Raw genomic sequence first — 24,363 nt, 5'->3', positions numbered from 1 at the left:
ATTGTGGTAAGCTAGAAACTCTGACCCAGTTTCGACTCGGGACTAGAGGTTGTTGCACGCGTAAGTCCACGGAACCATAGAGCATAGAGTTTGGCTTAAACCGGACAAGTTCTAACGTTCGCCATGCAAAATGGGAATCGCGCTTTTACTCTACAACCCTCTTCTCCGTCCCTCGCCCTTCCCCGCCCGTTCAGAGCTTGGGAATACGTTAATTACTCAAAGGAATTTACTTGGCCGGCCCTCTTTAACCGTTATCAAGTTTCCATGGATTTAGTAGCTACGCGTCACGGAATCGTCGTTCTGAAACACTGATGGAAAAAAGGAACGTTAGCACCCACGCGAGAGTAATTAAAACTTTGAGAGATTTCCGAGCAACCCCTCCGTAGCGAACCGGCGGGGATCAGTCTTATTATAAATCAGGAAAAGTGAAGAGCTCTGTAATCTGACGGATCTCGTTTACTTCTGAAACGTTAACGCTGTCTGGTGTACGGTTAACGATCGTCATCAGAGGATGACGCGTTCATTGAAATGCGGTATTAGCGTCCAGGAGACTGCGTGGCTCGCTGCGTCAACATACCACTTTGAAGTACTAAAGATGGGGATTTATCGATATTGAAATTCTCGCATTTTTGTAGTTGGCATTTGAGAATTTTGAGGTCGTGGAATTTTGGAAATTGAAGAGGGAATTTGGAAATTTTTTATTTTGAAGATTCGAAAATTTTAAATTTATAAAATGTAGAAAGGCAACTTGGAAGTTTGGGAATTTGAAAATGTTGAAATTGGAAATTTTTGAAAGTAGGGTAGAAAATTAAAAAATACAGAACCTTAATTATTAAATAAATCACCATCACAAATCAATAAACTTGAACCCAACTATCCCTTGAAAAGTTGACAAAGTTTGATTAAAAAAAATAAAATATTTGATGGAAGACTAATCACTGTAAAAAAGAATCCTAAACATTAAATCGTTATAGTTCGACAAGCAGTAAAAGGAAATAGCGAGTAATTTTTAATGGTACGAGTAACCTCGTGAAGGAAAGTTGAATGGAAAATCGGCGTTCCCCTCTTCAACTTTTGTCGCGATCTTATTCGTCGGACAGCTCGTTTATTCTGAAGAACTCGAGTGGCCGGCCGAGTCCAATTAAAAATCACGGGGTCATTTATTTACGCTTGGGATACAATCAAGCTTGAACAAGGCAAGGGGAACGGGGGTAGGTGTAAATAATGGTCAAGCAGCCAGAAACGTCGGACACTGGCGAAAGAGGGTGAACGGCAAAGAGAAATTAAGGTGGGAGGGTAATGAGTGAAAGGAAAAAGGGTAAAAAAAAAAGAGAGAACGAGCGACGAGTAGAACGAACACGATTTGTTTCTGATGCAAAAAAGAGGAAATAAAATGAAACAAAATTGCACAGGGATCCCGAACTAGTTCAAACTTTTACTGGATATTCGGCGACGATGAAGCTCGTTTCACCCTATTTTTTCGTTCCTCGCGATTCAATTATCGCGTTCGATTTTTCCATCAAAAATTACCATTTCGCATTCGCCTCTATTCCGCACGAAAATGGAGGAAATATTATAACGTGATTTGTTCGGTAATGTAAGTTGTTAAGGCACTATCGCTCTGTCGCTGATTTTTATTGCAAACATTGCATAAAAGTACCGTGAATGCCACTTATGGCACTCCGATTCAAAGCTTAAGCTTTAATGGAAATAACTGTGTAAAGGTTTCGTCGGTGTGATTAATACGAAATGACTGATTCTTCGTTCAAATAATCGCAAGCTCTCAATCGAATCATACATTGTACATTTCGGTTACAGACCAATTCGTGTTAAAAGTTGTGACCGGACGTTTATACACTCGTTTTCATTAAATTTTGTGTTTTAAATTGATGTATTATAGAGACCAATTTGCAATTTGTTTCTCTCATAAAATCGTGTCAGACGTTAGCTACTTAATCAAATACTCTTCACTGTTCGTGGTACTTGATACGTGCCTTTGAAGCCGTTGTTCGGTCATTTTGTATTATGAATATCGACGAATAATGTGTACAGTCATTTTCTTCATGTTTTGAGCTTTAAATCGATGTATCATAAGTGTCACTTTAATACAGTTTTACGTTGTGAAATCATATCACTTTATATCTCTTCAATTTTGTCGTTATTTGCTATCTAGTAACAACCCGGCAATTTGTGTTAGGATATTGATACAACGTCTACATACTCATTTTTAGTGAACTTTAAAATGATGTACCACTCGTGCTTCTTTAAGGTATTTCCAAGTCATGAAATCATGTCAGTGTATGATTGTTCTTCAAATTGGTCCTTACTTGATATAAGTGAGAACCAACCATTTTGTGTTAGGAATATTGAAGAAACGATTTTCATCTTCAGCAAACTTTGTCTTTTAAAATAATGTATCATACGTACTGTTTTGAAATATTTTTATGTCATAAAGTTATGTATGTAATACATCACATTACTGTATTAACAATAAATGATATATCGCGTTGAGGCCGATAACTAGCCATGACACGTTAAGAATATCAATAGTACTTTTACATAGCCATTTTCCTCGAACTTCGAGCTTTACATTGACGTCCCACAAGCGATATTTGGAGATACTTTTATGTCATGAAATTGTTTCTGAAGTTAATTACCAAATGAAGTACATTTCCCGACATTATACTGATATACGATATATTATACCAATAACTGTTTATGAAGAATACTAATGAAGTCATTGAGTACTTATTTTTGCCAGAGTTCGAACTTTAAATTAGAGTACCAAAAGTGGCGTTTTGCGATTTACGCCACGAATTCGGTACGCACCAAGCAAAGGCCACGACTCGCGAACGGATCGATTCCGAGGTTCCAGCGAAATTTCCGTCGACGAAGTAAAATTGAAGGGGTCGAAGAAGCCCAGTCTTTGACGAATTACAAAAGGGACGTTGTCGGCGTGCAGCAACGGGATACGAATTTCAATCGTACAAAGACTTTGTCGTCGTTCGCGCCGCGGCCGTTTTGTGACAGAGAGACCTCCACGAGGGGTGGAACTTAGCTCGGGCGTGATCCAGCATAATGCAAGAGCAATTTGTTGAATGGAGTTAATTCAATAGAGGTCCTCGAGCACGCCTCCGGTTCTTGGCCGGTGCAGCTTCTGGTGAACGTTAACCTCCTATTGCGCCTCTTCGTTTGTCCATCCGTTCAGAGACACTGCACTAATCTTGCTTTTTGCCGGTTTGGTTAAACGCGACGGTGTTCAAATCAGGTGTAATTTCGAGAAATTTCAAATTAATGTAATTGTAACGGAGTTAGAATGTTGTTAATTAAATTTGCTGTATTGCTTTTTAATGAAGTAGTCTGAATGTTTACCGATGTCAATCCACGAGTTCGCGCGTGAAGCTGACGTGTATAGAAGAGCTATGATTGGTCAGAAAAGAAACATGGAGGCCTCACACGTATTTTTGGCGGTACAATTGGCTCTCGTGGTCACACACATCAGTTAGACTAAATATTTGTCTGTATGCAACGCTGGAAATGTTCACATTGACACATTTTAAGACAAATTAGTTGAATTAGTAGTAATATAAATTTAACTAATTTCAACTAATTTCTTACCAAGAGTTTTATATCACTAAAATATATTAAATTTTCAAAAAATTCAATTAGGGTATAAGGATAAAGGTTCCAAAGCTCTACGCTTCAAGAAACAGATCTTTTAAAATTCAAAGCTTGTAATGTTACAAAAAGTAGATAAGTTTCAGTGTCTTCTAAGCTGCAAGCTTTTAAAGTATCCAGGTTGCAAAGTTAAAAACTTGCAAAGTCCTACACTTCTGAAGTTCCAATCTTTCTAAGTTAAGTTTACGATGTTCCAAATTTTGAAAGTTTCAAGCTGACAGGGTTGCAAGCTTCCACTTTTCCGAACTATCAATGTACCGAGCTGGGAAGATTCAGAGCTTGCAAAGTCCCACATTATGATGATTCCAAACTTGGAATCATTCAGCGTCATCAAAGTTCCAAACTTGCAAAGTACCGCGTTATCAAGCTTCAAACTTGGAATGTACTATATTATCAAGGTTTGAAGCTTTCAAAGTAAAAAGCTTGTGAAGTTTCAAGATGTCAGTGTTGTAAATTATAATGGCGACATCTCAATGTTGCAAGCTTTCATAAGTTTAAGCTCCCAAAGTAAAAAGCTTGGAAAGTATTAAGATCTCAATGGTGCAAATTATAATGGCAATGTCTCAATGTTGCAAGCTTTCATAGTTTCGAGCTTCCAAAGTAGAAAGCTTGTAATCTGCCAAGATCTTAGTGTTGCAAATTATAATGGTAACGTCTCAATGTTGCAAGCTTTCACAGCTTCAAGCTTCCAAAGTAAAAAGTTTGTAAACTATCAAGATCTCAGTGTTCTAAATTTTAATGGCAATGTGTGACTCCATGTTGCAAGCTTTCATAGTTTCAAGCTTGCAACGTTATTTGTTACTATCATTCTAAGTTAAAAGCTTGTGTTCCTCAAATGTCTTAGATTTCCAAATAAGCTTGCAAGATTTCAAGTTCTTGCAACACTGCAAGCTACGAAAGTTCTATGCACATTTTCAAGTTGTGGAAGCTCAAAGCTATGAGGTTTCTAATGCTCTATTAAGTTCATAGCAATGAGCTTGCAAGGTTGCAAGTTTGGGAATATCCAAGTGAACGAAATTCTTAGCTATCAAGTTTCGAGCTTGCGAAGTCATGAGCTTTCGATGATCCATATTTCCATAGTGAGAGCTTTGTAAGAATGAAAAGCTTCAATTTACGTGAGGTATAAGCTTACACTGATCCAAACATATATAGTTCTAATTTTTATTAGTTGTGAGCTTATGATATTCCAACTTTGCGAAATTTTAATTTACGTTAAATGCAAGCTTTAGATGTTTCAAGCTTTCAGTGTTATAATTTACGTAAGCTGCGAGCTTGCATTATTCCAAGTTTACAAGATGCGAATTTATATTAACTGCAAGCTTAAGATGTTTCAAGTTTGTAACGTTCCAATTTGCGTTAATTGCAAGCTTACAATGTTCCAGGTTTTCAGAGTTTGTATTTGCGTTAGTCGCGAGCTTACAATATTCCAATCTTGCAAAGTTCTAGTTTCTATTAGCTGCAAGCTCACAATGTTCCAAGCATCCATAGTTACAATTTACTGTAGGTGCTTATGGTATTCCACGTTTTCAGGACACTAATTTACATTAGCTACAAGCTTCCAATATTTCGAACGTGCAAGGTTCTTATTTATATTGACTGCGAACTTACGACGTTTCAAACTTGCAAAGTTCCAATTTACTTTAGTTGGAAGCTTGTGAAGTCGCAAGCTTGCACTATACCGACATACGTTACTTGCAAGTTTACAATGTGCCAAGCTTTCAGAGATGTAACTTACGTTTCGGTGCAAGCTTGATATAATCCGAGCTTGCGACGTTTCAACTTATATTACCTACACACTTACAGTGTTCAAAGCACGCAAAGTTCCTGCTCATTATAGTCGCAAGCTCACGATGTTCTAAGCTTGCAGAGTATGAACTTACGTTAGTCGCAAGTTTACAATGTGTTAAGCCTCCAGTATTCCGTTTTATATTAGTTGTAGGCTTGGAATGTTTCAAGCTACCGCAACTTCAATTTACATTATCCGCAAGCTCATGATGACCCGAGCTTGCGACATTCCAACTTACTTTTCTTGCAAGCTTACGATATTTGAAACATTTAAAAATCCACGTTACATTATTTTCAAGCTCATAATGACCCGAGCTTACGACATTCCAACTTACATCTCTTGCAAGCTTACGATATTTGAAGCATTTAGAAATCTACGTTATATTATCTGCAAGCTCATAATGACCCAAGCTTGCGACATTCCAACTTACATCTCTTGCAAGGTTACGATATTTGAAACATTTAGAAATCCACGTTACATTACTTTCAAGCTAATAATGATCCGAGCTTGCGATATTCCAACTTACATCTCTTGCAAGCTTCGATATTTGAATCACTCAGAAATCCACTTTACATTATCTACAAGTTCGTAATGACCCGAGCTTGCGATGCTCTAACTTATATTTCTTGCAGGGTTACAATATTTGAAGCATTCAGAATTCCACTTTACATTATTTGCAAACTTATAATGATGAAGCTTGCAAGGTTCTGATCTACATTAACGCAAGCTTAAAATACTTCATGCTTGCAGTGTTTCAAGTTTGCAATGTTCAAATTTATATTACCTGCAATGTTACAACATTTCAATATTGCACAGTTTCAATGTGCCTCAGTCGCAAGCTCGCGATGTTGCAAGCTCTCCCAACAAAAAGCTCTCAACGTTCCCACATTCCAGGTCGCGAAATTTTAAAAAATTTCAACTATCTAAGCATCAAGCTGAAAGAAAGCTCTGTTGTTTGATCGTAACGTTCAATAATTTCCTCTCAGAACAACATATTTTTGGTAATATCTCGAGCGTTGCAATTACGCCATATCACAGCTACGGCGTACTTAAAAATCGGTGAAATTGCTCGTTTCGTAGAATGTGGGGTTACGAGTTCGGTGGATTTCTATTAAGTCATTGCGCTGGCTGGAAACGCAGCGCTGTTATCAGTTCGATAATGCACAGCGTCAACTTTTTACAGCCGGCCACCGTCTTGCGAGTGAACGTTGGCCGCAGTTTAGGTTTGTAATGAAATTTAAATGGCAACCACTCTAACGGCCGACAGCAATTGCAGCCACGTTGGCCAACAGGTCACGTTACGTGGCTTTTCTTATCGAGTGCCGTGCATACTCACCCCCCACCTCCACTAACTAATCCATCCTTTCTACCTACTCATCGTCACGTGCGTTTTTAACGTTCCCTTTCCGCCCGTTCGCTTAATCACTCCTCTGCGGCAAAAGCTTTGCTCATTGCCACGCTTGCGACTCTTACAAATACATAAACGGTGAACGTGCATCCACAGAAATCTGGGGTTAACTATTATTCACCTGGAAGGTCTGACATCATTTCTTGACAGTACAATATTGCCAACTTACTCTTATCGCATAGTCATCCGAAGAGTGAGGGTAGGCGGAGATTAGGTCGAAGGGCGGAGTCTGATGAATTTAGTTAGGAGTGTGATGCAGTTTGTTCATGATACTAGTGCTAAACTAACAAATTTTTGTACTACCTTCTCTTTATTGGTATAAAGATAGACCAATTAGAAGCTAGAAATGAACTCGAAAAACAAAATTAGTTGTAGACCTTTGATGTCGAGTTTGCAAGTGTCGAACATGAGGCAGTTTGATAACAAAATGGTATGCAATAATATTGAACTTATTTACCTTCATGTTTGGCATCAACTTCAAAAATAAAGTTTGGTGAATATAACCAGACACTAGGTTAATATGAATAAACAGTTGAATGTGTGAACATCAACAGTGTGAGGCAGTGTGATTATGAAAATAGTACAAGATATTGAACAGCTATGAATTTGAAGCTTGGATAGCAACATGAGAACATCAACTGGAAGTATAAGGTACGATCAGTATATGTACAAGTATGATGCATGTGAGGTAAATTTAGCAACACTAAAGTGAACACTAACAGTATGAGGCAGTGTGATAATGACAATAATACAGAATTGTGCTGAACATATATCAGTTTGAAGCTTGACTTCAACTTCAAAAATAAAAAGGGACGAGTACGATTAAATATTACCTCATATGAAGCATTAAATTTAAGGCCATAATAAAATTTCAATACAATATAACGTACTAATATTACAATATTTGTCGAAGATCGATTGAAACTCAACTGTCAAGATATTCAATTCACCAGACTCTTCTAAAAACAGCACTGATAAAAAGGAATTGAAGTTTAACTTCTGTCCGGATATTTCCAACTGTTTATTTTTCATAGTTCGTACGTTCTTCTATTTTTTACAGCTTCGTCCTCGCATATAACATTTTCTGGCTGCGAGAAAATACGAGAGGAAAGAGGACAGAAATCTCGAACTGTAGAAGAATAAAGCAGTAGAGGAGAAAAAAAGAAAAGAGAAGTAAAAGAAAAGAAAGAAGCTAAGGGAGCGAGAAGAAAATGGAGAGGACACTCGGCAATTTTTCCCCCAAGGCTACCGCGTGCTACTACAGCTATGAGTAAACGAACGATAAATTTTCCTTGAAAAATAAAAATAAAAGGAACGGTCGAAAAGGGACGACGAAACATCTCACGCGATGCACAATGCGAGCCTTCACTTTTGCCTCTGACCTCATTTCGCTTTTTTTCTCTTTCTTCCTTTTCTTTCTCGTTCCAGACTAAACTGTCCACCGATTGAAAATCGTTGGACATCGAATTCAATTCAATATCACAGTTTAAATTGATCAATCACGAATTAAATAGAAAGTGTTGTATTTCAAAAATTAAATGATATAATATGAGGCACAAAGTCAGAAGAGTTTAAGGGCATGAGGCACACAGATTTTGAGATTTCAAGGTCAAGGAGGTGGTAGATTTCGAAATTTTAAGGTTACAAGACTGCCAAGTTTCAGATTCTTAAGACCTCAAGGTTATTAGATGCTGCAAATTAGGAAATACGAGGTTCCGGAGGTGCTTAAACTATTAAGCTTGAGATTTTGAGTGTTTCAAGGTTTCAAGGTCATAAAGTTGGAAGATTCAAAGGTCTTAAGGCTATTAAGTGTTCAATCTTAGGATTCCAAGGACTTAACGTAATAAAATTCTAAAATTTGAACGCCCTCATAGCTTAAGGCCCTGAGATCTAAAGGCCTCACACGCAGAAGGTACCAGAATCTAAACATTTGAAGGTTTTAACATCCTAGAACCTTAAACTCCGACATTTTAAGATACCAAAGCTACAAAGTTATTGAATTCCACAGTTTTAACAGGAGAAAATTTTGAAACTCACAAATTCAATAGTTCTAGTGCCTCAAAGTTAAAAAATACTGAAGTGAGAGATCACCGAAATGACCTATGATTCCACAAGCATTCTGAAACACCTAATGCCTGCAAGTTAGAGTTCTAAGGTTCTGAAATTTCGATCTTCCAAATTCTCAGAAGCTTAAGATTCTACTATTCTATTGCCTGAAATCACTGAAATCCTCATGTTTCAAGATTTTGTGAAACCATAATCTAAAACGGAAAATCCTCAGAATCTAAAGGATAAGAAGGTTCGAGAAACTCATAATTAGGAATTATTACCATAAATGGTAGCTCCGCATTTACAAATAATCCATCATCCGCAAAAGCAATAACAAATGAGTTAATTTGATTCATCTCGCGGAGGAAAAACACGGAGCGCCGACGGCTACGCAGGTTTCACAAAAGAAAATAAGACAGCGAACAGATGGACACGCGTTATAATACGAATGTTTTTCCTTTTTTCTGTCTCTCTCCCCATCTTTTTTTTTTACCGCAAATAAGAGATAATGTTGCCTACCTTAACGAGTTTCCCGTCGTTCCGTTTCACCTCGTAATTTCGCTACGAGGCATTCCACGAAAGAATACACGAAGCTCACTGTTTTCGACCTGGTTTTTTTTTCGCGGCGTTGAAAGATCGTCGCTCACGATTGCCACCGATGCTGAATGTTTTCGTTTCGAGCGTTCCCTCGGTTTTTTAATTAAAAAATCCTCGGGCGTCGCGTGGCGGTCTCGTTAGCAAGGAATCTCGCGCCTTCTTTTTTAATCAAAGTGCCGTGAGTAAACAGCGGATCCGCGAATCACGGCTTATCTTGTTGCGGCGCCTCGAAAATGCAGAAAGAAACTCGGGAAAATTGTATTGCATCGTGAAATATCTGTGTCGAATGTGGAACGACCGTATTGGCGTCAAACTGATAATTAAGGCCGACGCTTCACTGGTATATACCTTTCATGCAGGAAATTTTACAGAATTATAAGAAAAACGAATACGAGACAAATTTCGAGTAACGTTAATATCTTATTCGTAATAAATGATCATAATTTGGAAGCTTCAACCTAAAAATTAACTATTTACACGTTTCACATTTAATTAACGCCTGAGGTCAGTCATAATTAGTGCCTCATACTTAATAGCAATTAATAAAAACAAATTACAATGTTATAAGTAATACTGGATCATAAACTAGAAACATAAATTTCATAGTAATCTATTCCAATATTTTATATTCTGAATATCGTATGAGGTCATGAGGAATCAGTGCCTCAAATGAGGTACACTAATACAGAAAAACTATAATTGAAGGTGTAGTAAAAAGCTGTTGAATCTATATGTTTAAAAATAGATTTGAATTGATAGTATATAAATTATTTTATGAGGTCATCAATGATCCTCCGATGCCTCAAATATTGTAAAATAATCCGATGCCGCAAATATTATAAAATAATCCGATATTATAAAATAACTAATAAAAGTAGACTGTATTCCTAAAAATATTGTGAAGCCGTAAATTGGAAGTATAAATTCAAAAACCACCAATTTGAATGATAAACAAACATTTGGTGTTCTATACAGTCAAGAGTTATAGATGCCTTAAATGTAATATAATGGTCAAATGATAAGAGGATATTACGATTTGATTGAAAGTATAAGATTGTGTAATAGAACTTTAAATTTCAAAATTGTGCACTTGAATTTTTAAGATATTAGGTGATGCATGAGGCCACCAAGTTAATCAAACACATTGTGACTGAGTGTCTGCATAAAAAATTAGAAGAAAATTCAAACTTGATTAATAATAATACAATAGATGACATTTTGAAATTCCCTATACATTTAAATCTTCAACATGTTGACTCCCTCATGAGGTCATTGAAAGCCTCACCTAGTGAAATATAATAGAATAATGTATACATCAAAGTAGAAAACTTTCGAATGATGTTATTATTCTATTAATAAGAGAGACTAGTAAATTAACAGTTCAAATTTGAAAACTGCTTCTTTCAGAAGTTGAATAACGTGTGAGGCCGTCATTGAGTGATGTTGTAAACTGAACATAATGCGTCAGTAAAAAAAAAACTAGAATTTTACTATCAATACGAGGTTGCAGAATTGAAGCTATAGTTGGAGAAATATTTGACCAAATTGTTAACATATTAAGGGCTGTATGAAGCCGCCAGTAACAGTCTTTCAAACATCGTGCTATTAAATAATTCATAAAAGAAACTCGAAAAGACCTCAGAGCAATATTATTGTTTCATCAATAATAAAAGCTTACAAACTGAAGACTTGAGAATTCCCTATCTCTAAAAGAAGACGAGGAAAGCAATTTCGAAGCTTAAAGGTGAAGATTATCTATCTGTATTCGCGAGCGTTGGCTGTCGCGTGAAGCCGTCATAACCGGTGCCTCAAACGTAATCGATACACCGTTATTGCGAGCAATCAAAGCTCAAATACAATGTATTACAGGGAACAACGTTTCCAGGTTATTTGGTGGAATTCCAGGCTGGCTTCTGTCGGCGGCAGATTTTTGGTACGGATGCGTTATGGGTCAGTTCGGTGGTGGACAGTTACGTCGACGTGAACAATCGATGTTAGCCATCAGTTGCAGTTTGCGCGATGCAGTTATACCCGGGACAATTGTTATTGACAAATCGTAATGCCGGTCATCAGTCATGGCGGAGACAGCAGGTTCGTGGCGGCGTGGACCGCGTGTTTATACGCTTCCTGCGTGCGTCCGCATCTGGGTACAATCCGTGCAACAAAGACCCTTCGCGCCGTGTCCTCGATGACTCGAGGTAAACGGCGTCAATCTCGTGATAGAGACAGGATAACGCTCGATCGAAACTCCGTACACATAGGATTTGCATTTGATCGCGTGAAACGTTAACGATGAACATGCTTGAAAATCTATTCCGTATATTGGTTCAGAAATAGAAGGGAAAGCAGCTGCTCTTAACTGTATATATTAAGCACCTATTCACACTGTTATTTATTGTAAGTGTATACCAGCCATTTTGTATTAATTATATTATCAAGAAGTTTATACAAACATTTTCTTCAGATCTTCAGCTTTAAATTGATATAATATAAGTGTTATTACATACATAGTATTGTGTTATTACGTTCTATGAAGCATTAGTTAATTTTATTTCTATTGGTAACTCAGCCATTATTCCTTGAGGGAGATAGGCAGCCATTTTGTTTTATGAATTTTAAGAAAATGTTTATGTAATCCATTTTATAGAACTTAAAGCTTTAAATTGATGTAGCACAAGTTCTATTTTGTAGCATTTTTATGTCCTCACATGCTATAAGAGTTATTCTTATTTTTCTTGACAACTCATCAATTGTTCCTTGAGGAAGATAGGCAGCTATTTTCTGTTAGGGATTTTAACAAAATGTATATGTAGTCTCTGTTTATACAACTTTAAGCTTTAAATTGACGTGTCACAAGCTTTATTTTGTGGTATTTGTATGTCCTCACATGCTATAAGGTATTAGCCATTCTTCTTTTTCTCGGTAAGTTATTCATTGTTTCTTGATGGAGATAGGCAGTCATTTTGTGTTATAGATTTTAACAAAATGTTTATGTAGTCCATTTTATCGAACTTCAAGCTTTAAATTAATATATGGCATGCGCTATTTTGACATATTTTGTTATGGCAAATGTTAACTAACCCAGCTGTTTATAGCAACAAATCCATTGCTCCTTGAGGCCAATAGTTAGACATTTCATATTAAGAATTTTGATAAAATGTTTTTGCAGTCTATTTTGTAAAGTTTTAAGCTTGAAATTCATACATCATACGTGTTATTCTATGGCATCTTAATGTCGTGAAACCTTGTCAAAGATTTCATGTAAAATCGTTGGTTTAGTATGCGATAACCTTGCCACATAAAACTTCGTTATTAAAATATCAAATCTCAAATATTTTTTATAGTTAATATTATTACCTAACATCTGAAATAAATTATTAAATATGCCAGAACTAGAATAGCTTAGTGTCCCACCTGAATTTGTGATAAGTATACAAAAATTTTTTAAGTGTTCAACGATTCTTAATTTTATATTTCTCTAGTAATTTACGTGAATTCAATTGTAACAAGTAGGTATAACATTGTCATATAAACCGAATCAAACTGATTCTGCGATTCAAAACTTCTATCTTTCTTAAAGAATGTTTCTTATTCATTAACCACGAATCCGAGCTTTCTGAAAGCTTCGAATGCCTTTTCAGTGCATTCTCTAAGCCTCATTTATTCAAAATCCCAAACTACAATTCAACATTAATTTCCCTACACAAATTCCAACAAAACACTTATCTCATAATTTATAATTCGTTATCTTTTCCAACCAATTTCCCCAAACCGAAACGCGTATTCTTTCCAAAATAAATGAAGAACGATACAAATTTAATTAAGAACGGTTTATCACGATCTCCATATTTAATTATAACTGCAAAGTTCATATACTGTTTTGAAACAGCGAAACCACAGAAGAAAGTGGACGTTTCCGACCGTTTCCCCGTCCCGTTTTAATTAATCCACCGTTAAACAAGCGTCAGTTTCACCTTATCAGATAGAAAACAATAAAGATAAAACATCCGGTTTTCAAGATGGAAATCACGTGCAACGAAGCAAGCATCCGGAAAAGCGACAGAGCGAACGGACATTTAGAATCGACTGCACGAGATCACGACTAACCCCTGCTAAGATGACCCTGTTCGAAGTGAGGTTCGACGTGGCTTTCGGGGTCGGGATATCGCATTATTCCCGGCTGAATGGGGTAAATCAGGATCTCGTAGAGTTTCAACGTGGAATCGACGGTGCCCTCGAATTGCTGATGCCGAGAGGATGAGGATTGGTTGCCAGCGGCTGCCTTGGGAATTCAATTACAGCCACGGAACAATGACAACCGCGTCGGTAACGAAGGGACCGTCACCGAGAGGTCATCCCTATACATGCTATTTATAAATACGTAAGTCCAATCATTATTCGTTTCTTCGACAACTTTTTAATTTATTCCATTCCCACCATATGTGCCCTTGTATCCATACAATTTTGCGTTAGAAGGCTCTGTGCAACGAGGGTTTATTTTTAGCGACTTTCAAATATTTAGATTTATTTTATCTGTTACACAAAAATTCTGTTGATCAAACTTCTTTAGATAAGGAATTTTCAATTTGTGAAATATATTTATGGGATTTGTATTTATACTTAGATTCTGTATTTTGTATCCTTACAATTTTGCGTTACAAGGGTGTGTGGAACAAGGGTTTATTTTTAGCGACTTACAAATTTTTAGATTTATTTTTTCTGTTATATGAAAATTCTGTAGAACAAATTTCTTTAGAAAGGAATTTTCAATTTGTGAAATATATTTTCCATTTTCGGGATTCATAAGTAGATTCTGTATTTATAAATTAAATTTTGATGGATTTATAAAAGTAGTTTATGACTTCATTTATGCATTATCGAATTTTTGAATTTTTAAACAATTTACTTAGTTGTCGAATTTTCTGTTTCATAAATATTTGAGCTTGATTGGTAAACTTGTGCATATAAATGTTATCGAATTCCGGAATGAAATAATAAAATAAATGATTAAATCGATGAATTTATAAATGTGGGAATTTGTGAATTTAGCGACTATGAAATTGCCCAACTGAATTTATAAATATTGTAATTTTACAATTTCTGAATACACATGTTATAGAATTCCTGAATTTGTAAGTAATTATCGAATTTTTGGTTTTGTAAATATTTCAGCTTCCGAATTTATGAACTTTACATATTGTCCGATTTCTGTATTTCTAAGTAATAATACAGTCAGTGAATTTCCGTATCCATAAATACAATAGTTTCTGAACTTCCGAATCTCTAAATTCGTAAATTTTTAAAGTTTTTATAAATTTCAAAATTTACTAAAAAATTTATGAAGTTGGAAATGTTATTAATCCGTAACTTCATACATTTAATATATTTGAATTTCAATGGATGAAAATTTGAAAATTATATGTCTAAAATTCCCTAATTATAAAAATTTGAATATTGAAAAATTTTGTAACGAATATAGGAACAAATTATAAAATTTCTAAATATAGAAATAAGTTATATTTGTAAATATCTGAAGTACTAATTTCATGAATTTTTGAACGAATAAATTTTTAGCTATCTGGCATGAACTTAATTATAAAGTAACTTAAAGTAACTTAATTATGCATATCTTGATTATAAAATTTCTTATTTGTAATAAAATATTCATTATTAAAATTTAATACACATAACATAGAATATGTAAAACATACATATAACATAACACTGTATTTGTAACATATGATAATATATAATATTGTCACATAACATTCACTTGTACAAATAATATAAGAAATTGTAAATAACTTATAAAAATTCACTTTAACTCATAAAAATTCATAATAATTAATTCCACGCTTCCCTCAAACGGTATCGCCCGAAATTATTCACGAATTTCAATAGAAAATGTGTTTGTAGCTGGTTCTTGCTTTTCATCAGTGTAGAGAGGGGTTGCGGAGTTAAATCCAATTTTGAAAAGGGGTTGATATATGAAAGGGGTTGAAAGTCTCTGTCTTGAAACATTACTATGCTCGCAAATGTTACCTTTAATGCATTCGATATTATACTTCTCTAACCTTACAAAAATTCACGTATAAATTTCCAAACTTCGCAATGACGCTCGTAATATGTAAATGGAACGCTACAAATTAAAAACAGTCCTCGAAAACAACGCTTACATAAATCTACATATAAATCAAGATGATGAAAGAAGAAGAGGAAGATTCAAAAGAAATTTTTAAGTAATGAAGATTATAAAGAGATTTGCTAATAATGAAGCTTACAAAGAAATTTTTAAATAATGATAATTGGAAAGAAATTTGCAAACAATGAAGAATATAAGGAAGTTTGCAAATAATGAAGACAGCAAAGAAATTTATAAAAAATAAAAATTACAAGGATATTTGTAAATAATGAAAATTGGAAAGAAAGTATAGGATGAAGATTACAAAGATATTTGTGAATAATGAAAATTGCAAGGAAATTTGTAAAAAGTAAAGATTACAAGGAACTTTGTGAATAATGAAGATTGCAAAGAAATTTGTGAACAGTGGAGATTACAAGAAAATTTGTAAATAATGAAGATTGCAAGGAAATTTGTAAAAAGATTACAAGGAAATTAGTAAATAATGAAAATTGCAAAGAAATTGCCCATAGTGAAAATTTCGAGGAAATTAGTAAATAATGAAAATTGGAAATAAATGACTAAACAATGAATATTACAAAGAAATTTGTAAGTAACAAAAATTAGAAAAAATTTGTAAATAATGAGTATTACACAAAAATGGTGAAGAACAAAAATTACAAAGAAATGCTAAATATAAATAATAAATTAAATAGATTCCATCGTCTGTCGTAATGATTGAACGGACATAATCTTGCGTGAGCCCAGCGATCGAGATTTATGACGGAAGTGGTGATCCGAGTAAACATCGGTTTCACAGAGGCCGGCGGGGAAAAAATTGACAAAGAAACAACCCCTTTGGCACGGTCGACGACGAGTTTCGTAATTACGTTATGGTAGATGGAGGGGATGAAAAGTACGAGGGTGGTTCTGGCTCTCTCGCACGATCGGCCATGCGTTTAGGAACACCAATGGATTCCGTCAATAACCTCTTTAAAAGAGACTAAATTCATTATTTGCCTTCTATTCGAAACGTTGGCGCGTTGCCCACTTTTTCTGAATTTCCTTTTATACCCCTCTAAAGGAAGTTTTGATCGCGGGGTTACTCTCCAAGGGTCGTAGACGTGCCCAATCCAATATTCCAAATCGGATGTATTATTGATCGTGGAATACCAACGCTAGACGTTTCTATCCGATGAAATACCAATTCTTTCGAAAAATGCATTACACGAGGGTGTTAAGGGACGATAGGATTCGAAATTCATCATTCATTTCGTTGAATATACCAATATGAATTAAAACCATCCTAGCTTAAAATTTTTATCCTCAAACATAACCTACAAAAAACGTATCTTATCAAATATTTTTAATAACACTTTCCTGATTGCTTCAACGAATGAAAATCTCTTTATCTTTTCGCGTATCATTTTTGCCCTATGCTGTAATTGTGAATGGTTTTTGCAAAATTAAATTTGCAATGGTGACATTGTCGAGCTAATAGTAGAATTTTACTTCTACGATGATTACGTCCTCTTCTTCTCATCATGATTACGTTTGCTGCTAACATAATCGACAATAGCACTTTTTGAACGACCGTGTCTCGCAATATAACCGTAACCTTTGTCTTCAATGCGGAGAGCGTCGATCGTGGCCTTCTCTCTCTGAAAGTTCCCGCGTGGCATTTCACTTTTTAACCTTATAACGAATTTTATGAATGTAAGATGAAACGAGTGAAGATATGATTTTGTCTACTTATGTTATGGACGCTAACATAAAAAGGAAGTAGGATATTTATGAAACGCAAGGTTGGCAGACATCACCTAGCTTTAACGTTTACTTTGATACGTATACGATTTTCTTTTACACAATTTGTTTACTATTGTTAATTTTCATACAACCTGAATTTCAATATACAACCTTATTTAATAAAACAGATTATTGAAAATATAAGGGTTTGATGAATTTCTACAATGCACTTATGGCGGTGCTAAAGTAAAATTTTGCTTGAAGTAAAAAAGTAAGAAGAATGATTAATACATAGTAAATACTTAACGTTCTATATTAATGATGGAGCGAAGGAATATCCGGGAAAGTATTCATCGCATGGTACGGTTCCCAAAGAATTTAATTTTGCTGGAAAAGCCATTATGTAAAAGACCCGTGGCGACCCTCCTATGTACGGAAACAAAAAGTCTCCCGAGAGCATCTATGTAAACCGAACGAGTTTTTAATTGTAGGAGCATCACGTTCGAACGGCCGGGGTCACTTTGTTCCCAAGGGTGGAAAGACACGTGTGGTTAGCCCGTCAAGATGTTTTCTCCTGACCCTTTTCTGTCCCCCTAATTGTTCTCATATTTGACAAGCGACGTTATCTTTCCTTACCTGTCCCCGACGAGCAACGACATACTAATGCACGCTCGCCTTTATGGACATTCACATGCAAATGCGCGACCGCTAAACCGATTCAGATCGCTAGGGAAACGAATTCCTTCTGTTTTTTTCCCTTCTTTGTTGCGTTCGACTCGAGTTAGCCACTTCAGACGTGGAAGGTTAGAGATGCAAATTAGCTCGATCGGTCTGGCGATGTTAGAAATGCATACTGGGGTCTGTGCGTGAAAGAATCGTGAATGGAAATGCAGTTTCTGGTTAAAATTCCTCTTTGTGGCACGCGTTTAGAAACGTCTTTCCGTGTGATCTCCGGATCGTTCTACTCGAAACATTTGCATACTCATATTTAATTTATTGCCCGCTTCCGGAACTGATATGTATCATTGTATTCATCAATACTATTTCGTCCGTATCGAATAATTTCTTTCGAACCTTACGAATACAAAATCCGTTAGAAAACTTGTTTTCTACATGCTTTAACCTACACGCAGGTATTTTTGTATTTTTCGTTGCTTACATGGTGACGGAGATTCAGCTGCCTCATAGAGACTGTTTTCGAGAAGTCAGTGTAAACAGTGTACTGAATAATTGCCTCATGGTTCAATCAAGAACAAAAATACAAATATTTCTATTTTCCACATAAGATTTACTAAAATAATGCATAAAGTTATTTGGAAATATTGATTTGAAAATGAACATTTAAAAAAATATGTATCGTTCTTAAAGTTTAGTGAAATATTTATATTTGAAGGATCTAAGAGAAGCTTTAAAAGGACCTCTCATGTATCTCTTTAGTAAATATCACGTAAAAACTTTTGCATTCTCGTCTGAAATTGGTAGGGACATAATGATGATGCAGTTATCCCGCACATTGATTAAACTGTTTTCAGAAGACGACTGCTATGAGGCACCTATATCTCCGCCATTTTGTGTCCCAAGAAAAATTCAAAAATACCCTCGTATACTTTAAGATATGTACAACAAAAGACCGTAAACAGTTTCCCTATAGACTTCATGATTTTTCCAAAAAAAAAAAAAAGAAAATGTAATATTAAATTTTTCGGAGTGAGTAATGTAGCGTTTTAAGGGGATGAATGGAATCAGAAACGTTTACGTCGAAGTCGTTTCTCCTCGTTAAGGGATTCCATCGACGATGAAGCTGGCAATGCGGATTGCGGAAGCAGTCGCGAGCGTTTTCGCGCTTCGCAGCCGCAGAGCAGTTCGAAGTTGCCATTCGGAGCACGTAGATTGCTAACCTAACTTGTTTAGCGGTTTTAGCGGTATTTGATTAGTTGAGTGAATTTCCGAACAGTTTCAGACCGCTCGGTGCTTGGCTTCGAGCTTCTAGCTCGAGATCGGACAACGACAAACCTTCGACGAATTTTCCATGTGCGCGTCGTCTGACTGACGCGTGTGCACGTGTGTACGTGTGTACACAGACCAAGTATCAACACCGCGTTCCATCGAATTCAATGGAACTTGTAAACTGGTCGAATTCCAAAATCGAAATCGAGTTGCTTACCTTGAGAGTAGTTCATGTCCTTCTTTCATGTACCTCGATGCTTACTCCTCCTCGGAGTCACGATCACACGGATACACGTCACCACCTGTAACCAATTCGTTTTATTAATTACTAGCTGCTTCAATCGACTCTTGATGCCTCATGCTAAGAGGGTTACATCTTTTGTAGAAGCACTTTCTTAATGAAAATATTAATTCATCAATTGTTTATTAAATTTGACTTTGATTAATAGCTGGATAAGGCTACCAGCCATACAGTCTATTTTAACACTTACTGATTTTGTAATACAATTTCTAAGTATCAACTTTGAGATCAAATTAACTAGAAGAGTGTAACTTAACCTAAATCAGAGCATTGTAGCATAACCCATCAAGTGCAATGTAACATAACCTAAGCTAGAATGCTATGTATATCATAACCTAAACGTAGCGTAAGCTGGAGTGAAGTAACATAACCTAAGTTAAAGCAATAATACTATAACCTAAACAAATGTAATAAAACATAACTTCACCCACAGTAACGTAACATAATCTAAATTAGAGCAATGCAGAATAACCTAAAATAAAGCAACGTAACATAATCTGAACTGAGAATAGAATTTTGTGTCTCCACAAGGTTTGTTCAGTTCGTGTGGCGACATTTGTCTTCGTTCCGAAGAATGACACATGGAAGGACAATTAGAAGAAAGTGGACAAAGTTGTCCTAGCAAATACCACTTAAGAAAATACAATCGGGATAGGCGGTAATCGAAGAATGCATTCGTACCATAGCAGGAAATGCCGAACCAAATAATCGGATAACGTCTGCCCTTCTAAGGCACCCCGAATATAATGGGGAAGTTTGGGAAGCAGAAAAATAAGAGGAAAGAGGGAGACCACTCTTATAGATGCGACTCGATATGCTTCAGATAAATTGATAGCAAATGGATTATATAAGACGTAGAAGATAGGAGAGATCTGATCTGCTAATCGAGATCTGCAATCATAAATTTAATCAATGGACACATTACGCAATCATATAGAGTAATTTATACTCAATATGAGTAATTTATACGAACGGTAGTATTTTCTTAATAAATTGTTTTCTGAATAAATACGAATTTTAATATAATTATCAATTTTATTGACTACCTTTCAAGAGTTTTCAATTCTCAAAATTATCAGAGTTTTAAATTTCATATGGTTATAAGTAGACATCTCCTTTAAAATGTTTGTCTTGCCAATAAGATTACTTATCACAGACATACTTTAAAGAGAAACGTTTATGCTGCTCTTCGCGACTCGCTCGCTTAACTGCTTTCCTCGTACGTTCGCACCTAACCTATCTGAAGCTGGTGACCTAGCCAAGGACGATCACTGACTCAACCGGTTTTTTTTACTATTACTACCGACACGTACTCACTTCCTCAGAAAAAGTAGGTCGCAACGCCTCCGAGAATTTCAATCGCCATTCATAAACATTCGCAAATGCAATTCCGAAGGTTGCGTTTTGAAGCTCTGTATCTCGAAAACCGGTTGGAGTATTCGAGTGCAGTAAAATACATTTTTAACAGCATGCTTTCCCTTCGCCATTGACCCGTTGCATGGTTCAGTCGGTTTTATTTTTATAGTTAAACTCGTGGCATCAAGGGTAGTTACACAGCATACGCAATATCTTCATATAGTTTAAAGAGTCATACCTTTGGAATCACTTTGACTATTCAACTATATTTAGATACATTTTTAATGGTGTACCATGTACCTTTTATTGACATATCACTCGATTCTATATGTGTAATATTACTAATGAAATGCACGGCTTCAAAGCTGGTACCTCTATAATGTGAATAGTATTACTGAACGATCTGCCTCAATGCAAACACGTATCCGGTAAATTTTTGGATCGATATATGCTAGCTAGTAACAGGGATGGTTCAAAAGGTAGCACGTTCGAGAAAGAGAAGAAAATTTAACGAGGATTCGGGACAATCGAATTCCGGTTGCCTTTTCAGCTCGATCGCGGCCCTACAGAGAGGCAATTGGAGTAACGTTTGAAGAGGCCTGGCTCCAGGGTCAATTTCTTCTTTCTCTTCTTAATTTCCGTGCAGGTGGAACGCTTACGTACGCACGAATCCATAAACCGGCACCAAAAGATGGTCTTGATTCTTAAAATTCCCGATGCATGTCGCCGAGGCCGATATTGGAAAAACCTATCGGTGCCTTCTCATCTACTCGTTGGCATTCAATAGAACCGAACGAAATATTCGGACGCAATTTCTTTATGATAATTCAATTTTTCTCCTCGATTCTCGGTGGCCATCTCGAGCTTCGCGATTCTGCTCCATTCGACGGGTCAGGGGTCCGTCGACTCGCCAACGCTCGAGCTTTTGCATGCCTGGCGTACCGACCTTCAACCTTTTATCCTGCAAATGTCCGGACCATATTCGCCCATATTGCTCGCTAAAGAATCCTATCCGCCTTTCGTGAATTCATTTTGAATGCTCCCCGCCTACGCTGCCTCCCTCGGGACTCTTTCGACCCGGTTTCCTTTATCGATGCTTCATGGAAATTGATCGATTCGAGCCTCGGGCTGTACCGGGGATCGTTAAATTCGATTTCGTCGCGAGATGAAACAAGAATTCATTTCCTCAAAGTCAAGAGTTTTTAGCTTGTCGGCTACTAATGTCAAAAATATAAGGAAAATTGCTGTTCAAATTTGTCAAACGTTGGCCTCACGGTTACTTCACAAATTTAAACATTTTGAATCCTATAAAATAAACGTTATCATACATACATATTATAGTTGCCTGTCTTGTCTAATATCTGCGGTTTCGCTGAATTGAACTGTTTCAAAGACACAGTATGAGGCGAAAGCCAAGTATGAGACATTAATATCACTGAATTTTTAATGTAATCAGCTTATAAGGAATGTAACTACTCCAAGTATTATTTTAGCAGGTGTATACATTTCCTTTGAGCCATTATTTTTACAAACCGGAGTGCCTCAAACATGCCTCATAAGTGTCTCCAAACGATTAATATCAATAAGATCAAAAAAAAGTAGCTATAGACTCATTGCAATTATTTTTTCTTTAAGAAATTTCTTTTTTGTCACACACCTCCTTTAATATATCAAAGTGCCTGAAACTTTTAAAAATATCTCGTGAGGCATTAATTTCTCGTTTGAAAAATGAAAATTGACAGAAAAAGTAGCTGAAATACTATTAACTGTAAGTCCATAAGTCAGGAAAGTGGCGCATCAATGACGCGTTTTTCTTGCGGCATCAAATCGATATCTCTTGAAATTTCACGACACCGACAGCACGTTCCGATGCGCATATCGATATATCGCTTAATTTTAACGACCCTACAAGCGTATATATAATGTAAACTCAATACCTTGGAACATGCGTGCTGGTAAACGCCATACGATATCCGATCCTGGATGCTGACATCAAATCCTCGACCAAAGGCCATTATACGTTCATTTCAGGTTAATACTTGGCTAATGTTGGTGCATCGACCTAACGATCAACACTGTCAGACATTAAAGTTGATCAGGCAGAGAGCTGTCCTCCCATAATTCTGCAGTTGGCCGACAGATTATCCGCAGATTTCGATGAGGTTTCGCCAATAGCGTCACTGCACTTTGAAGCCGACATTCAAAGCAAATTTCCCAACCCACGATGTCACTTTGTGTGTCGGCTTCAGTGTGACATTGTAACGTTTCTTTTGATCTTTACTTTGATGCTCTGTTAGTTAAGAGCATTATGTTAGGACAAATTGCATCATTTTTCACAAAAATGAGAACATTCATCAAAGTATAAAACATTGAATTTATATGTTGATGTTAACATTATTTCTCTGTTTGACACGCGTGATTTTACTTTGAAATATGATGGAAACTTGCGTTAGGTCAGTCTTTAAGTATCAGGCGTGTTCGATAAGTTGACTGTTGCAAATAATGTGCCTTGATGCCAACTTACACTAATTTAGAAAACGGTGTAGCTTTCTTTGTTCGCAGCAAAGTAAAAGTTAAAAATAGAAAATAGTCAAAGCAGTATCAACTGATTTTTATATAAAGCATATGTTTTTCTATTTTGAAATGTCATGGAAACTTGGGTTAGGTCAATCCTCAAGTATCATGCGTGTCCTGCTAGTTGACAGTTGCAAGTAATGTCCCTTGATGCCAACTCACACTAATTTAGAAAACGGTGTAGCTTTCTTTGTTCGCAACAAAGTAACAGTGAAAAATAGAAAATAGTCGAAGCAGTATCAACTGATTTTTATACAATACATATGTTTTTCTATTTTGAAACGTGATGAAAACTTGCGTTAGGTCAGTTCTCAAGTATCTTACGTGTCCTGCAAGTTGACAGTTGCGAATAATGTGCTTTGATGCCAACTCACACTGACTCAGAAAACGGTGTAGCGTTCTTTGTTCCTAACAAAGTAACAGTTAAAAATAGAAAATAGTGGAAGTAGTACAATTCTTTCTCGCAGCAAGTTCTCCGTCTCCAGAAATTTAATGAACTTTCCAATTACATCCTACACCATTTCATCAGCCTCTAAACTTCTATCCATTCCCCTGTTCGGGATCAAACTTTCCCAGAAAATTACACGCCCATCGCCGATCGTTCGTCAAAGGGACGTACGTTTCCTTTCATGGTCCCGTGTCTTCCGTAGCCGGTGAAACGCAAAGAGTGTCGAAAGTTTCGCGGGAAAGTTTCCCGTCGAAGTCCGAAAATGCGTCGTGTCCGCCGGCAAAAAGAGCACCGGAGAGCCAAAAGTACAGCGGGACTTTCTCATGAGCGAAAGAAACGAGGGAGAGTTTAA

General features: G+C 36.3%; 1 protein-coding gene across 1 annotated transcript in view; it reads right to left on the bottom strand.

The window, feature by feature from the left end:
• Ten-m (teneurin transmembrane protein Ten-m) overlaps positions 1-24,363 on the bottom strand; it is a 748,404-nt gene that overhangs the window by 498,930 nt on the left and 225,111 nt on the right. Inside the window, exon 2 of the mRNA XM_076533045.1 lies at positions 19,550-19,634. Coding sequence (XP_076389160.1) covers positions 19,550-19,565 — 16 coding nt within the window. The 5' untranslated portion in view covers positions 19,566-19,634. The remainder of the gene's footprint in view (positions 1-19,549; positions 19,635-24,363) is intronic.

The sequence above is a fragment of the Megachile rotundata genome, chromosome 6 (assembly GCF_050947335.1).
Source record: "Megachile rotundata isolate GNS110a chromosome 6, iyMegRotu1, whole genome shotgun sequence".
Lineage (NCBI taxonomy): Eukaryota > Metazoa > Arthropoda > Insecta > Hymenoptera > Megachilidae > Megachile > Megachile rotundata.
The sequence above is the reverse complement of the archived record's forward strand: the minus strand, read 5'-3'. Positions and strand labels throughout refer to the sequence as shown.